This window comes from Aquarana catesbeiana, linkage group LG02, assembly GCF_042186555.1.
Source record: "Aquarana catesbeiana isolate 2022-GZ linkage group LG02, ASM4218655v1, whole genome shotgun sequence".
In the NCBI taxonomy this organism is placed as follows: Eukaryota; Metazoa; Chordata; class Amphibia; order Anura; family Ranidae; genus Aquarana; species Aquarana catesbeiana.
This window is the reverse complement of record NC_133325.1, coordinates 579,307,347-579,326,305: the sequence shown is the minus strand read 5'-3', so window position 1 is coordinate 579,326,305 and position 18,959 is coordinate 579,307,347. Positions and strand designations below refer to the sequence as shown.

The 18,959-nt window shown below is 41.5% G+C and overlaps 1 protein-coding gene across 2 annotated transcripts in view; it reads left to right on the top strand.

Moving 5' to 3' along the window:
* The window catches only part of CRYBG2 (crystallin beta-gamma domain containing 2), a 239,870-nt gene that overhangs the window by 167,991 nt on the left and 52,920 nt on the right, over positions 1-18,959 (top strand). The window contains exons 2-3 of one of the 2 annotated variants that reach the window (XM_073616145.1): positions 1,871-1,967; positions 6,696-8,191. In XM_073616145.1, coding sequence (XP_073472246.1) covers positions 1,871-1,967; positions 6,696-8,191 — 1,593 coding nt within the window. Of the gene's footprint in view, positions 1-1,870; positions 1,968-6,695; positions 8,192-18,182; positions 18,272-18,959 lie in introns of those variants that run through there. The other variant, XM_073616146.1, reaches the window with a different exon arrangement.

Below are 18,959 nucleotides of genomic sequence, written 5' to 3'. Positions count from 1 at the left end.
CCGCCTGTCTCAGCCGAGACAGTCTCCGCCAGCCTCAAGCAGTCAGCTGCGTACACACAGGCGCAATGAGATCCATCATCCACGACGCATATAGCGTCTCTGTTGTGATGCGATCCAATGTGAATATCTACTAATTGAGGCAAGTTTAGTAGATATTCATGGTACCTTCAGGTAAACTGGGTACACACCATTGGCTGCCAGCATGGATCAGGTGCAGGTTGGATGCTGGTTCTCCAGCATGCCCTTTTGACAGAAGCCAGTTGTGCAACCGCCTTCTGTAGAACAGATAGCTGTATACATGGCCTGAAAGTTGGCCGGTTCCTGCTGAACCAACCGATTTTGGCCAAAGTTCGGCCTCTGTGTTCAAAGCTGTTACTAAACCCAGGAGCCTGCATTCACTATATCTTGTCTCCCACAGTACACAGAAGATGGAAATGCAATTATTTTAGTAAATATAAACGGCTAAATACCTTTTCTCATCAGCAGTATATATCAGTTTTGTGTCCAGCCGAGCACTGGTTAAAGCTTGTAGGAGGAGTTTTCATTCTCCTCTGACTGTCCTATGATGCTGCATGACCCCTGACTCTCTGTCTGGACAGCGCTGATTGGCCCTGTGCCGATCACATGCACTCCCCCCTCCCCAAAAAAAAAATACCGTCTCTTTACTATCAGGAGATGGATTGGGGACTGTGAAATAAGAGGAGGATCAGAGAGGACAGGATCAAACAGCCTTTTTACACATTACGCAGGATTAACCCATTAGGTTCCACAGTGAGTATAACAAGCATGCTTTACTGTATATAGAGATTGATTTTACTGTTGTGGGTTTAGTAACACTTTAAGACTTATCTAGGCTTACCTTTTAGGTACATTTTTAAAGCGGAACTATACCGCATCTGAGTAACACGAAAAAACACTATTAAATACATTTTTTATATTAAAAGCAAACTCACCCATCCATGTCTCCATGATTTATTTTGCTGAGAAATCACTTTGAAAAACACCCCCCTAGTATTTCTGGCCATCTTGAGTAAGGGCAGATGATTCATGTAGCATCTACTTCCTGGAATCCATCTGCCCTAGGCCATGCATACAGGAAGGTGCACTTAGCTAAGAAAACCCCTCCTCTCCTCCTAAAGGCACCTGGGATGTATGATGTCATTTTCCTAGGCATAGAAACCAAGAAGTAACTGAAAAAATGTAAAAAAAAAAAAAAAGTTTAAAACAAGTAAATAGGATATGCTTTCCTAGCAGCAAAATAATGAACAATAGTCAATGTTGATTTAGTAAAGTTTCGTTTTCAAATCAAAGTTTACTACCGTTTTAAAGGGAGTTGAAATATAACATATCTACTGGCTGGATCAGCAGGTGAAAATAAAGGACAAAAAGCATTAAAAAGAAACTGAATGCAGCCACCACATCTAAGGATTGGCAAGCTGCAATCAATTAAATATTTGTTTAGGGTTTAATATAACTTAGCATACTTAATAACATCCAAAGTCAATAAATTAAGTTTGTCATTACATTTTTAATTACTCATGCCTTAAGAAGATGAGTTATCAAATCGCACCTGGAAAGAGCTGAAGAGTGGCCAATTAGAAGAGTACGTGATTCATTTTTAAGATGGTATCTCCTGCATACTATGATTAGCTGAAATAGATTCATTATGATGTGATTTTTATTCAACAGCTATTCATTCCAAGCACACACCTCTGTTATAAATGTGACACCAGCACATTCTGTAAACAGAGACTGTGACTGTGTTATTTGAAGGTGAATTCTTATTTGGTTAAGTACACAGATAGAGGAAATTGCAAAGATAAATTAGCTGATACATTTTACTGCTTCTTATCTGATCTGTTTCTTCCAGGAATGAGGTACCAGAGGGAGCACAAAGTTTGCCTCGGCTTAGGCACCCCAAATCTGAAGATTCTGCTGGGCTCAGACGATCATCAAGAGATTCAAAGGTCAGATAGGATGGTATTCCTTTATTTTTAAAGCTCCAGATCAATTCATAATAGTGCAAGGTTCTGGTGGGTTTTTTTTAAACCTGAAGCCACATATTAGAAATGTAGTCACTCGTTTTGTAAGGCTGCTTAATAAGGATTTAAACCGAGACCAGCAAATTGCTGACTTCATTTCTGCTTCATTACAGCTGTTGTCACAGGGCAGAGTATCATTATATATTTCTGTGCAGCAAATGAATTCTTCCTGACATATCCTAATAAAAACTAATTATCTACATCATGCCCAGCCAGTGTGTCACAAGAGATTCCTTCCAACTGATTTACCATGAACCTCCTACTTCCCAGAATTCCTAGTATTCTGACTTAGCAGAGTTTTGAAGACTCAACCAGCGTGTTCTGACTTTTTTCCTGCTCCATATAATTAGGTCACTAATGATTATTTACTATGACAAAGGACAAAAGCTCTCACGTGTTTAGAAGATACAGATCCCACAGCTTCAGGCTTATATTATTATTATAGCTCTCTGGGATTTCTTTTTAAAATGAGGCCCCTTTCACACTGGCTTTCCGATCAGGTTCACCTGTCTGTTTTTCAGGTGGACCTGATCGGAACCATCCATTCACCCCTATGAAGCTGCGGATGTCAGCGGTGACATGTCTGCTGACACCTGCTGCTATCCTATCCTGTCCGTGAAATCCAGACGCATGGTGGCCCTTTTTTCCCATCCATCTGGCGGATTGGATTGGATGGGATCAGTTAAAAACGGACAGGTGGTCCATTTTCATCCGATTTCCCCATAGAGGAGAGCAGGACTCTGTCCATCTCCACTCTGCACAGAGCGCCTGTCATCCACCTGCTCAACGGGGATCAGCGGAGTGATCTCCCGCTAAGCAAGCAGAGTCCGTCAAACAGAGGCGCCCGTGTGAAAGGAGCCTTACCCTTGTAGTGGGGCCTACCCCCACTGCAAGGGTTAAATGTTCTTTATATCTAGGAGTAGAAGAATAAGCCATAATGCTTACCTTATTCCTCTTTTTGACAGGCTTGCATCACGCTGTGTGACCTGTCCCCAAAGCCTCTTCTCTTTGGCGCTCTGGCAGGCGGTCACACTGTAATGTCCTCAAGTACAAGGCAGGACTAACAGTCTTGCCTTGTACATGAGGACGGTAGAGGGTTTGCCCACAACCCAGGGATTCAGAGAGAAAAGGAGAGAGCTAGAAGCCTGCTGGAACAAGGACTAAGGTAAGTATTACATCCTATTTCTCTACCCCTAAACTTGTCACGCATTCACCCCTTAAAGTTTAGGGTAGGGGCAGAGTGAGGGAATTTCTTATAAAAATCCATAAATGGGGCTTTGAAAGAAGCTACATGTAGTTAGATGTTTTAAGGGTGCATTCACGCCTGCGAATGCATCCTACCATGCGAGAACCCCAGCGAGAGTTCCCGCGATTAGTTGAGAGAGGTAGTCCCATTAAAAGCAATTCAAAGTAGGGTGCATTTGCAGGTGTTAATGCAGCCTAGAAAGACCTCTGAAAGTGTGCAGCTTAATGTAAACAGTTATATCACTGTCTGTTAATGGTTTAAAGAGTTGTTTGTTTATCTATCTACTGATATATATATATATATAACAGTATCTCACAAAATGAGTACACCCCTCACATTTTTGTAAATATTTTATTATATCTTTTCATGTGACAACACTAAAGAAATTACACTTTGCTACAATGTAAAGTAGTGAGTGTACAGCTTGTATAACAGTGTAAATTTGCTGTCCCTACAAAATAGCTCAACACACAGCCATTAATGTCTAAACCACTGGCAACAAAAGTGAGTACACCCATAAGTGAAAACATCCAATTTGGGCCCAATTAGCCATTTTCCCTCCCCGGTGTTATGGGCCTCGTTAGTGTTACAAGGTCTCAGGTGTGAATGGGGAGCAGGTGTGTTAAATTTGGTGTTATTGCTCTCACTCTCTCATACTGGTTGCTGGAAGTTCAACATGCGACCTCATAGCAAAGAACTCTCTGAGGATCTGAAAACAAGAATTGTTGCTCTACAAAAAGATGGCCTAGGCTATAAGAAGATTTCCAAGACCGTGAAACTGAGCTGCAGCACAGTGGCCAAGACCATACATCGGTTTAACAGGACAGTTTCCACTTAGAACAGGCCTCGCCATGGTCAACCAAAGAAGTTGAGTGCACGTGCTTAGCATCATATCCAGAGATCGTCTTTGGGAAATAGACGTATGAGTGCTGCCAGCATTGCTGCAGAGGTTGAAGGGCTGGGGGGGTCACCCTGTCAGTGCTCAGACCATACGCCCCGCACACTGCATCAAATTGGTCTGCATGGCTGTCGTTCTAGAAGAAAGCCTCTTTTAAACAGTTTGCTGAAGACAAGCAGACTAAGGACATGGATTACTGGAACCATGTCCTGTGGTCTGATGAGACCAAGATAAACTTTTTTGGTTCACATGGTGTTAAGCGTGTGTGGCGGCAACCAGATGAGGAGTACAAACACAAGTGTGTTTTGCCTACAGTCAAACATGGTGGTGGGAGTGTCATGGTCTGGGGCTGCATTAATGCTGCTGGGACTGGGGAGCTATAGTTCATTGAGGGAAGTATGAATCCCAACATGTACTGTGACATACTGAAGCAGAGCATGAGTCCCTCCCTTCGGAGACTGGGCCGCAAGGCAGTGTTCCAGCATGATAATGACCCCAAACGCACCTCCAAGACAACCACTGCCTTGCTAAAGAAGCTGAGGGTAAAGGTGATGGACTGGCCAAGCATGTCTCCAGACCTTAACCCTATTGAGCATTTGTGGTGCATCCTCAAACAGAAGGTGGAGGAGCACAAGGTCTCTAACATCCACCAGCTCCGTGATGTCATCATGGAGGAGTGGAAGAGGACTCCAGTGGCAACCTGTGACGCTCTGGTGAACTCCATGCCCAAGGGGGTTAAGGCAGTGCTGGAAAATAATGGCCACACAAAATATTGACACTTTGGGCCCAATTTGGACATTTTTACTTAGGGGTGTACTCACTTTTGTTGCCAGCGGTTTAGACATTAATGGCTGTGTGTTGAGTTATTTTGAAGGGACAGCAAATTTATACTGTTATACAAGCTGTACACTCACTAATTTACATTGTAGCAAAATGTAATTTCTTCAGTGTTGTCACATGAAAGGATATAGTAAAATATTTACAAATTACTGCCACATTAAAGTATACCTGTGGCTAGGCTATGAACATTTAAAGTAGAATTCCAGGCTAAACATGAATGTATTGCAGAGATGTACTGCATATGTTATGGCCACCAATACTTTAAAGTAGAATTAAACTTATAAGCAAACAGTGATTATATTTCAGCTTACCAATTCTTAGATGTGATGGCTGTATTCATGTTTTAGGCTCCTTTCTTCTATTTTCACCTGGTAATCTGGCCAGTAAGTCAAAAGAACAAGCTCTCTTGCAGATGTAGCAGTTACAGAGTTGAAACAAACCACTTACCATTGACAGGGGTTAGAATGGTCAGCTTTTATTTATTTATCTAAAACCTTTATCCCAAAAGGAAAAAGCCCCCTGATGTAACTGCTTATAAAATATTAGCTGGAGCTTGGCTTCATTTTGTTAGTGTGTTTAAATTTACTAGTACATCTAACACTCCCTCTCCCAAGACTGACAATACTGCTGTCCAAATGTGTCCCCTGTGCTCTTTCATCCAGAGTCGAGGCACTCTAACACAGGAGGTGTGTTACTGGCTAAATCACCAGATGAAAACAGAGGTATCTAATGATTGGTAAGCTGCAATATATTACAACTTTGGTTTTGGGTTTAATACTGCTTTAAGCAGCACTCCAGCATTCCCCTCCCCACGCCCTCCCTCATGATTTCCATGATTGTGTCATCTACAAGCCAGAATCTCAGGAAGTAGATGTTGACCCTATATAAAGTCTGAACAAAGATGTTGCTAGCCTCTAGAGAAGAAAGGAGATTAAAGGCATTGTCAGGAGGAGTACTGCCATCTCCTTGAAATGTAATGAATACTTGTGAGTCTCATGGATTACTTGCACATACATGAAAACATATATCTGACACGTAATCCACTCTAAAGTGACACTGTCATCTTGCCCATGAAGGGCACAGTGGCAGTGTCTCTGCAAAGGTGTCTCCTTGATCCACTTTACTCACCTTGACACCTCTTTCTAGCTGTTTGTTCCTCCAATCCAGTAAGCACTACTATCCCTAGTGTAGCTGAAGTTGGAACTAGGGGGAGCAGCAGTGTTACTATCTTAGTCATGTGACAGTGCTCAGGCCTAGTGATTGGCTGGTGGTACTGTCACATGGCATGAGGTCACACAGCCCCCCATTCCTGAAAGCACTTTTTTTGTTGTCAGTTGCAGCAAAGAAAGGAGCAGCAAGGGAGCCCTGGCAAGGTGGGCGTAGCCGGGGCAAGGGACACTTTGCCTTGCATAGGCAAGATGTCAGGTACTCTTTAAATGGTCTCTGCCACGAAACAAGTCTAATATGATGTTTTCATTTACTTATAAAAACAATGCATACAAAAAGATTAAATTGTAACATATTTGATGTAATCTTTTCATTATTCTTCAATCTGTTAATTTGTCCGTTGAGTTTTTATTGCTAAGAGGGACATTCCACTTTTACAGTAAATAGTGAACTTTTGTGAGCTGTTCACACTAATATTTTTTATTTCTCTTTCTGTCAATAGGCTAGATCTTTCAGTTACTCAGACTTGGAAGTCCCATCTTCAAAATTACTCCAGAGGTTTGGGAGTCTAACCTGGCGCAAAAAAAGGTCCAGTGTACTGGAATATCATGATGTTGATGCTAATGCATCATCCTCATCACAATCTCATTGGTCAATGGGGCGCTTAGAGAGGCCAGCTGTTGGAAGTGATTTGGATTTGAAAAACAGGCGTCCCGTATCCTGCATTATTGAATCTTCTTACTCAGAATTTGCCTCTAAAAGCTCAGATCAATGTTCCAAAAGGCAGCTAGGGGGGAAAAAGGCAATAGAGGTCTCAACATCTTTTGACCATTTGATAAATGATGATGAGGATTATAGTCCAAGACACCCTGCTTTCAAAGGAAGAAGTAATCAGCTGCCACTAACCTTTCTAGGGAAACTGGAAGGTGAAGATGAAGATGAGTCCCTCCCATGCTGGGCAGAGAGTATATTTAAAGATTACCTAACACCAGAACACAGTACTCCAGATTCACAACGTTATTCTTTCTATGATGAAACCCATAGTTCAGAGGTTTTGGAAGAAGATGAAAAACACTTTCATTATCGAAGTCCAATTCATCATCTTATGTCACCGAAGGAAAAAATAGTAGAGCAAACATCTCAAAAAGGGATTGCGCTAAAATCAGATGTAGATTATAAAGAAGGTGACCTTTCGAAACAGAAAAACAGTACATGTGCTGTTATGCAAAAAACAAATTCCCAATGTCAAAGTGGGTCAAGTTTGAACAGCCTAAGTCAAGCAAACATACAAAATGGGAAATCAAGAAATCAAGTTAATGTCTATACCAGCATGCTTTCTGAAAATGTGACTCTAAAGGGTAGTACTGAAATGGTCTCCTGTCAAAACATACCTCTAAATAGAGAAGGCAATAATACCTCTGAATTTGAAAGTCCAAAGTGCTTACTTTCATCCACAAAATGTACAAAGCAAACATTATCTACCAAAAAGCATATGCCTCTAAACAGAAACTCTTTGCAAAAGGAAATTAGGGAGACCATACAATTACAGGACCACCTGTTTCAGGACACCATTAAAGATAAGGAACATAATGTAACAAGGTCTATACAGTCCAATACAAGAGAACAAGAAGCCACACTTAATCTTTTCGAACTCCATGAAACAGTAGAGGAAAATATTAAAGGCCGCTCATCTCCCAGTACACCCAAAATAAAATACCAAGTTATTATCACTATGACTAAAGAGGAAAAAGAGCAAAGCCAACTACCTGCACTGGCACAGGACTTGGTGAAAGGAGATGAACTTGTAGAACAAGATTTGAAGCTGTCACCTTCATTGGAATCTCAAGCATGTGGCTATCATGGGGCGGGTACTAGAGACGTAATAGCTCAGTCACTCTCGGAAACATCAGAGCAACCTGAAAAGAAAACAGCACAGAAGGAGGAGATCTTAAAGAAGAGGAGGGTTTCTGAGAGCTGTCAGGGGGAACATCTGGAAAGGTGAGGACTGGGTGGGGGCACAGGTGGACATGACAATAATGCTAGAGTGCCTATTATAAAAATAATGTTTTATAGATACTAGAAGCTGAATATATTCTACACAGATGTCAGGTGATATTCATGAACTGAGCATACAAGCATACTTGTTTAACAGAGATGTCAGACATACCTAGGGAGAGATAGAATAAGTAGGCCAGAGACGTACCGGTACATCAAAACTAACATGTAAAAATACTAAGGTTCCTCTTTTTCATATATAATTGAAAATATAGTCAATATAATATGGTATAATATGATTGATATATATATATATATATATATATATATATATATATATATATATATATATATATATACAGTAGATACAAAAAGTCTACACACCCCTGTTAAAATGTCAGGTTTCTGTGATGTAAAAAAATGAGACAAAGATAAATCATTTCAGAACTTTTTCCACCTTTAACCACTTGACAACTGGGCACTTAAACCCCCTTCCTAACCAGACCAATTTTCAGCTTTCGGTGCTCTCACACTTTGAATGATAATTACTCAGTCATGCAATACTGTACCCATATAAAATTTTTGTCCTTTTTTTTCACACAAATAGAGTTTTCTTTTGGTGGTATTTAATCACCGCTGGGTTTTTAATTTTTTGCGCTATAAATCAAAAAAGACTGAAAATTCGATAAAAAAACCCCAAAACTTTGTTTCTGTTAAAATTTATTGCAGAGTATTGGCGAGTATTGGCAGAGTATTGGCGAGTATTGGTAGAGTATTGGCGAGTATTGGCAGAGTATTGGCGAGTATTGGCAGAGTTTTGCAGTGTTGCAGAGTATTGGCAGAGTATTGCACAATGTTGCAGAGTATTGCACAGTGTTGCAGAGTATTGCACAATGTTGCAGAGTATTGCACAGTGTTGCAGAGTATTGCACAGTGTTGCAGAGTATTGTGCAGTGTTGCAGAGTGTTGCACAGTGTTACACAGTATTGCAGTGTTGCAGAGTATTGCGCAGTGTTGCAGAGTGTTGCAGAGTATTGCACAGTGTTGCAGAGTATTGTAGTATTGCAGAGTATTGCCATTATTTACATTGAGCAGCGCTGTGGGCACTAAACATCCAGCCCACAGCGCTGCTGCCATCTCTCCCCCTCTCCCCCTCTCCCCTCGCACTGTACCGATCGGTACAGAGAGGGGAGGGAGGAACCAGTTTGTTTACAAGTGATCGCTCCGTCATTTGACGGAACGATCACGTGGTAAACGGCTGCGATCAGCGGCTATTTACCGTGATCCGTGAGGACCTGGCGGTCATGGATGTTCCCGGCTGCGTGCCCCAGGGGGCGCTCGGGAGCAACATTCTGGAATGACATCCATGGACGTCCACCAAGAACTAGCCGACCGCACTGTTGCCGGCAATGGCCTGGTCGGCAAGTGGTTAATGTGACTTATAAACTGTACAGCTCAGTTGATCAACAAACTGAATTTTTTTAGGTGGAAAGATGTAAAATTTATAAACTAAAATTATATGGTTGCATAAGTGTGCACACCCTTAAACTAATACTTTGCTGAAGCACCTTTGAGTTTATTAAAGCACGCAGTCTTTTTGGGTATGAGTCTATCAGCATGGCACATCTTGACATGGCAATGTTTGCCCACTCTTCTTTGCAAAAACACTCCAAATCTGTCAGATTGCGAGGACATCTCCTATGCACACCCCTCTTCAGGTCACCGCACCGATTTTCAACCGAATTCAAGTCAGGGCTCTGGCTGGGCCATTCCAAAATTTTAATCTTCTTCTTGTGAAGCCATTCCTTTGTTGATTTGGATGTATGCTTTGAGTCGTTGCCATGCTGAAAGATTAAGTTCCTCTTCATGTTCAGTTTTCTAGCAGAAGCCTGAAGGTTTTGTGCCAATATTGACTGGTATTTGCAACTGTTCATAATTCCCTCTACCTTCACTAAGGCCCCTGTTGCAGCTGACGAAAAACAACCTCAAAGCATGATGCTGCCACCACCATGCTTCACGGTGCATATGATGTTCTTTTGGTGATGTGCAGTGTTGTTTTTGCACCAAACATATCTTTTGGAATTATGGCCAAAAAGTTCAACTTGGTTTCATCAGACCATAACACATATTCCCACATGCTTTTGGGAGACGTGTTTTTGAAAAAGTTTGCAGAGCTTGGATGTTTTTCTTCATAATAAAAGGCTTCCATCTTGCCACTCTACCCCATAGCCCAGACATATGAAGTATATATTCCCTTTGTCATTCCATTTTATTACACATAGCTTAATTTCTAAACTTTTTTGTTTTGGTTACTTTGTATGTATGGATTGCATGGATTGTTACTGACATGTGGTGAAAATTTCATGTCAATAGCACCTGACGTATTTAATACTTATCTTAACCACTGTATATACTGTATACTGTATATATATATATATATATATATATATATATATATATATATATATATATATATATATACATTATCTCATAAAAGTGAGTACACCCCTCACATTTTTGTATTTTATTTTGATTATTATATCTTTTCATGTGACACAACACTGAAGAAATGACACTTTGCTACAATGTAAAGTGGTATGTGTACAGCTTGTATAACAGTGTAAACTTGCTGTCCCCTGCAACAAAAGTGAGTACACCCCTAAGTGAAAATGTCCAAATTGGGCCCAAAGTGTCAATATATTGTGTGGCCACCATTATTTTCCAGCACTGCCTTAACCCTCTTGAGCATGGAGTTCGCCAGAGCTTCACAGGTTGCCACTGGAGTCCTCTTCCACTCCTCCATGACCACATAACCGAGCTGGTGGATGTTAGAGACCTTGCGCTCCTCCACCTTCCATTTGAGGATGCCCCACAGATGCTCAATAGGGTTTAGGTCTAAAGACATGCCTGGCCAGTCCATCACCTTTACCCTCAGCTTCTTTAGCAAGGCAGCGGTTGTCTTGGAGGTGTGTTTGGGGTCGTTATCATGTTGGAATACTGCCCTGTGGCCCAATAAATTTATCTTGGTCTAATCCGACCACGGGGCATTGTTCCAGTAATCCATGTCCTCAGTCTGCTTGTCTTCAGCAAACTGTTTGCGGGCTTTCTTGTGCATCATTTTTAGAAGAGGCTTCCTTCTGGGACGACAGCCATGCAGACCAATTTTATGCATTTTGCTGTGTATGGTCTGAGCACTGACAGGCTGACCCCTCCACCCCTTCAACCTCTGCAGCAATGCTGGCAGCACTCATATGTCTATTTCCCAAAGACAACCCCTGGATATAACGCTGAGCACGTGTACTCAACTTCTTTGGTCAACCATGGCGAGGCCTGTTCTGAGTGGAACCTGCCCTGTTAAAAAACTGTATGGTCTTGGCCACCTTGCTGCAGCTCAGTTTCAGGGTCTTGACAATCTTCTTATAGCCTAGACCATCTTTATGTAGAGCAACAATTCTTTTTTTCAGATCCTCAGAGTTCTTTGCCATGAGGTGTCATGTTAAACTTCCAGTAACCAGTATGAGAGAGTACGAGCGATAACACCAAATTTAATACACCTGCTCCCGATTCACACCTGAGACCTTGTAACACTAACGAGTCACATGATACCGGGGAGGAAAAATGGCTAATTGGGCCCAATTTTAAACACTTTCACTTAGGGGTCTACTAACTTTTGTTGCCAGCGGTTTAGACATTAATGGCTGTGTGTTGAATTATTTTTAGGGGACAGCAAATTTACACTGTTATACAAGATATACACTCACTACTTTACATTGTAGCAAAATGTAATTTCTTCAGCGTTGTCACATGAAAAGATATAGTAAAATATTTACAAAAATGTGAGGGGTGTACTCACTTTTGTGAGATACTGTGTATATATATATATATATATATATATATATATATATATATACATATACACTGAGCAATATTATAAATGCAACACTTTTGTGTTTGCCCCTATTTATTATGAGCTGAATGCAAAGATCTACGACTTTTTCTAGGTACACAAAAAGCCTATTTCTCTCAAATATTGTTCACAAATCTGTCTAAATCTGTGTTAGTGAGCACTTCTCCTTTGCCGAGATAATCCACCCACCTCATATATCAACATGCCTATTAGACAGCATGAATATTTCACAGGTGTGCCTTAGGCTGGCCACAATAAAAGGCCACTCTAAAATGTGCAGTTTTATCACCAAGCACAATGTCACAGATGGCGCAAGTTTTGAGGGAGCGTGCAACATCTGTGGCATTGTGCTTGGTGTTAAAACTGCACATTTTAGAGTGGCCTTTTATTGTGGCCAGCCTAAGGCACACCTGTGCAATAATCATGTTGTCTAATCAGCATCTTGATATGCCACACCTGTCCACCAGAGCTGTTGCCCTTGAATTGAATGTTTTCTACCATAAGCCATCTCCAAAGGTGTTTCAGAGAATTTGGCAGTACATCCAACCGGCCTCACAATCGCAGGCCATGTGTAACCATACCAGCCCAGGACCACAACATCCAGCATCTTTACCTCTAAGATCATCTGAGACCAGCCACCCGGACAGCTGCTGCAACAATCAGTTTGCATAACCAAAGAATTTCTGCACAAAGTGTTAGAAACCATCTCAGGGAAGCTCATCTGCATGCTTGTCGTCCTCATCGGGGTCTCGACCTGACTGCAGTTCGTCATCGTAACTGACTTGAGTGGGCAAATGCTCACATTCAATGGTGTCTGGCAGTTTGGAGAGGTGTTCTCTTCATGGATGAATCCATCCATTTTCACTGTACAGGGCAGATGGCAGACAGTGTGTATGGCGTTGTGTGGGTGAGCGGTGTGCTGATGTCAACGTTGTGGATTGAGTGGCCCATGGTGGCGGTGGGGTTATGGAATGGCAGGCGTATGCTATGGACAATGAACACAGGTGCATTTTATCGATGGCATTTCGAATGTACAGAGATACTGTGATGAGATCCTGAGGCCCATTGTTGTGTCATTCATCCACGACCATCACCTCATGTTGCATCATGATAATGCACGGCCCCATGTTGCAAGGATCTGTATACAATTCCTGGAAGCTGAAAACATCCCTGTTCTTGCATGGCCAGCATACTCACCGGACATGTCACCCATCAAGCATGTTTGAGATGCTCTGGATCGGCGTATACGACAGCGTGTTCCAGTTCCTGCCAATATTCAGCAACTTTGCACAGTCATTGAAGAGGAATGGATCAACATTCCACAGGCCACAGTCAACAACCTGATCAACTCTATGTGAAGGAGATGTGCTGCACTGCGTGAGGCAAATGGTGGTCACACCAGATACTGACTGGTTTTCGGACCCCCCAATACTGTAAAACTGAACATTTTAGAGTGGCCTTTTATTGTGGCCAGCCTAAGGCACACCTGTGCAATTATCATGCTGTCTAATCAGCATCTTGATATGCCACACCTGTGAGGTGGATGGATTATCTTGGCAAAGGAAAAGTGCTCACTAACACAGATTTAGAGAGATTTGTGAACAATATTTGAGAGAAATAGGTCTTTTGTTTACAAAAAAAGTCCTATATCTTTGCGTTCAGCTCGTGATAAATAGGGGCAAACACAAAAGTGTTGCGTTTATAATTTTGCTCAGTGTATATATAGTGATTCTTTGCATAAAGGTAAAAAACCTTCTGGGTGCAACCCCCCCCCCCCCCTATGCTTACCTGAGTTCCAGTGGCGGCTGGTGCTCAATTTTTTTTTTGGGGGGGGGGGGGGCGCAAACAGAGCCCCAACCAACAAAGCCCCCACCCCTCACTCACCTTTGATAGGGCCTACAGACAGATCAATAGGCAGGTAGATAGATAAATAGACAGGCAGAGAGGTAGATGGAGGTAGATGGATAGATAGAGACAGAGACAGATAGATACACAGATAGAGAGATAGCTACAGATAGATAGAGACAGACAGACAGACATATAGACAGACAGAGAGGTAGGTAGATAGATACAGAGACAGATAGATACAGATAGATATACAGACAAACAGATTACAGACAGACACAGACAGACAGACAGACACGGACAGACATGGACAGACACGGATAGATAGATAGATAGATAGATAGATAGATAGATAGATAGATAGATAGATAGATAGATAGATAGATAGATAGATAGATACAGATAGATAGACAGAGACAGACAGACAGATAGATATAGATAGATAGATAGATAGATAGATAGATAGATAGATAGATAGATAGATAGATAGATAGATAGATAGATAGATAGATAGATAGACAGATAGACAGATGGATAGATAGATACAGACAGACAGACAGAAAGATACAGATAGATAGATACAGACAGACAGACACAGATAGATACAGACAGACAGATATATAGATAGATACAGATAGATAGACAGAGACAGATAGATACAGATAGATAGTCAGAGACAGATAGATACAGATAGATAGACAGAAAGATACAGACAGACAAGCATACAGACAGACAGGCAGACCGATAAATAGATAGATAGATAGATAGATAGATAGATAGATAGATAGATAGATAGATAGATAGATACTACCACTGAATGTTTAAGACCATCACATTACTCTTACCTACTGATGAACTATCTAATGAACATGGTGAACACAAGTGGCATTGCCCAGCTGCCCTATCCCTTTTTGGAGGAAGATGTCTGCATATGATTACAAAGAATAACTACCTTTAAGTCCCCCCTACTACATGCTGTAGTGAAGTTATTCCATTTAACACATTTGCAGTTTGCCTTAAATTAGCATAATTAAATAATTAATCATAATCAATCTCGTGATTGCATTGATGTGGCGCTTCCCATAGTGCACTGTGTCCGGCGCCCGAACACAGTGCATTTAAAAGACCTATTTTTTATTAATTTTTTTCTTACCCACTTGCCGACCGCCGCACGCCGATGTACGTCCAAACTTTGGCGGCGGATATTGTTGTTATGGCAGCAGCTAGCTGCCATAACCCCGGTATCCCCATTTTCGTGCGGCAGTCGGCTTTCAGATAAAAGTGGTCCCTGTGGCGGATTCGCCGCAAGATCACTTTTATCAGTGGCGGGAGAGGTGCCCCCCTCCCGCCACGATCCGGTGCCCTCCGCCGCTTACCGGAGCCGTCAGTAGCGGCGGAGGCGATTGCGTCCGTCTCCCTTCTGTGCCTGGAGACGAGTGAGGCTAAGATGGCGCCCACTCGTCTCCATGACACTGCTGGTCAAAACGTCATTTTTTTTAATTACTTTTTTTTTTTTTTTTTTAGTGACCCCAGATCTCATATTTAAGAGGTCCGGTCCTGTCATGCTTTTTTCTTTTACAAGGGATGTTTACATTCCTTGTAATAGGAATAAAAGTGACACATTTTTTTTTTTTTTAAAACAGTGTACATATAAATAAAATAATGTAAAATAAATAATTAAAAAAAAAAAAAAAAAATGAAAAACCCCCCGTCCCGACGGGCTCGCACGCAGAAGCGAACGCATATGTGAGTAGCGCCCGCATATGAAAACGGTGGTCAAACCACACATGTGAGGTATCGCTGCGACCGGTAGAGCGAGAGCAATAATTCTAGCCCTAGACCTCCTCTGTAACACAAAACATGCAACCTGTAGAATTATCGCCTATGGAGATTTTTTAGGGTAAAAGTTTGACGCCATTCCACGAGCGGGCGCAATTTTAAAGCGTGACATGTTGGGTATCAATTTGCTTGGCGTAACATTATATTTCACAATATAAAAAAAAAATTGGACTAACTTTACTGTTGTCTTATTTTTTTTATTCAGAAAAGTGCATTTTTTCCCAAAAAAGTGCGCTTATAAGAGTGCTGCGCAAATACGGTGCAAAAAAAAGTATTGCATTGACTGCTATTTTATTCTCTAGGGTGTTGGGAAAAAAAACAATATATAATATTTGGGGGTTCTAAGTAATTTTATAGCAAAAAAAACCTGTTTTAAACATGTAAACACCTAAAATCCAAAATGAGGCTGGTCCTTAAGTGGTTAAAGGGCCATTTGACTGGGGGGGGGGGACGGTTGGGGGGGGCGCCAATAGACGGGTTCCATCTCAATCCAGCAATGTGCATGAGGGAAGCTGCTGACCCACTCGTCTGTATGCTGTTCCGACAGACCAAAAACGACGCATGCTCTGAAGCAAGTAAGAGACGAAAGCTATTGGCTACTGGCTATTGCACTTCCTTTTTCTAGTCCCGTCTTACGTGTTATACGTCACTGCGTTCTGGACGGTCGGACTTTGGTGTGACCGTGTGTAGGCAAGACCGCTTGAGTGGAATTCCGTCGGAGTTCCGTTGGAGAAACCTTCGGAGTTTATTCCGAAGGTAAAACCGTGTGTACAGGGCATAACATGTTTGTTAATTCTTTTTATTCTTTCCTTTAGAATCACTTTAACTCAGTGGTGTTGAGCATTTTTAGTGAGTCCATGCAAGTCAGGAATTAAAGTTTAGGGCTTGCCCTCACAGAAAGTATCTCTCTTGATGCTGATACACAGAGCTTACTATACCCCTAAGAGGTTGTTCAACTATGGTAGAAGATCAGACCCTAAATGCTCTAGATGTCAGGAGACCGGAGATTTCATACATATGGCATGGAGATGCCCATGGTTATTCCGATATTGGGTGGGGGTTCTCGATACTATAAGTGAGATATATGGGATAACATTGGAGATGGAGGCTAGGCTTTGCATACTGGGATACAGGGAGAAAATAAGGGAGAGGAAGAGTATCACAGTGGCAATGCTAAGATGCTTATTTCAAGCCAGAAAAATGATTGCGTTGAGATGGCATTCAAGGGCACCCCCGTCAGTGAGTGACTGGATTAATACCATAAATGAGACTATATGAAAAGAAAAAGTAGTCTATATAAAAAGAGGAAATCTTAGGGAATTTAAGAGGATGTGGAGACCCTGGCTGGACAAAATGAGAACCCCCCTTAGAGGAGAGAAGATAGAGAAAGATATGTAAACCATTTAAGGCAAAGTGATAAGCATGGAAGATACAGATCGATAAACCAGCACAGGCATGCTTTTTAATATAAAATTATAATACTGTTGAAATTAAGATACGAGCTGTAACCACATGGGAAGTAAAATATAGAATGAAATAGTTAATAAACAGAGATATACATATATAGAGAGTAAATCTATAATAGGGAAGGGAAAGGGTAAGAAGAGAGGGCTGAGGGTAAGGTTTACTGACATGCATTGCAATGATGGAATAGGAAATTATATTGGATAAGTTTCTTCTTTATTGATTGTAATGCACACTCTGTTTTTGTATGTTATTTTTGTATTGATAAAAAACGAATAAAGAATAAATGTAAAAAAAAAAGTTTAGGGCTTAATTTAATAATAAAGTAAAGTCCTTACATCAGGGTTTCCCACCCAGGGGTCTTCACCATCAAAAACAGATACAGTCAAAATAATACCAAGCCACCTGGCTATCTCTTGAGCAGTAACAATGCTTAGGCTCTAAACCTTGGCCTTTGGCCTTTGATTGGTCCCTCAGACCATCTCTCAGCTCACATGGCTACCTGGGTTCTCCTGGCTCTCAGCCTGTAGTCACAGCACCCTGCTGCGTAGGACCATGCTCTGGCCTCTCAATAGGGGGATCTCCTGGCACCCGTCTGAAGCCCTTATTTCTCCTAGCCTGAGACCTCCTGGCTTTCAGGTTGAGTGCACCTGTCTCCGCTCATAATCAATACTCCGTAATCCCGCATTCTGCAAACGTGTGAACCTTGTGTATGTTCTGCAACCATTTTTACAGTGGCAGGGCCTCGCACTGTCATAATATATACTTACTGTATAGAATGTGCAAGCCAGTGTGTCTATATGAAAGCTGCATATTTTTTGTAATCTTCAGGGCTTGGCTGCTGTAGTTGGACTCTGTATTCTGTCAGTCACAGAGCAGAAATATACAAAGTTCAGGGTAGGGGGTGGGAGGAGTAGGTGAGAGTAGGAAAGTATAGATAACTTGTAATACAGGAGTGGCGATGAGTTTCCCATTACTGCCTGTGCCGCTCTAGCAAATCGTACTTCATTTTAAAAACAAAGAGCTAGGTAAGTTAGAGAATAGTAATGTTTGATAGTGTATGTACGTGTGTGTATTTTCTAAATACCTTCCAAATGAATAGAAGAAATGGAGTCAGCTGACAGACTGCTTTTAACTATGAGATACATGAAAGTGCACAGAGAATAGTCACTGTCGTAGTATTGTGATACCAGCAGAAACAATGGTGTCTTAGCCAAACATCCCTTTGTCACATTTATTTTTTTCTATATTATGTGAATGTAATATGTGGGTCTATTTTAAACTGGAAACCAGTAAGATGATTCAGAAATTTGTTCCAACTATAGATTTAGTTCTAAAATAGTGCAAATTGCAAAGTACTAAATGTACTTGGGCAGCTGGGCTGTGTTGCCTACAACAGTCCCACAGGCATACTGATAATAGGATTTAGATCATCTGATTCATGAATATTCGTGAGTGAGTGCGATAATGTGAACGGGGAATTCAGTATCTATTGTGAGGCAAAGTGTTATGCTTTTCTTAAAGGGACCCTATTGCCAGACAATTTATTTCAGCAACAACTTTGTTATAAGACGATACACGCATTTAATGTATTTCGATCATGTTATTCACTTGAAAAGGCCTCCCTTGTGTAGACATCCGAAAGGCCTGGAATTTCTGCTGGGTGGCCTACTATAGCATTACCCTTGCCCCTCCCCTTGCAACCACATAAAAGGT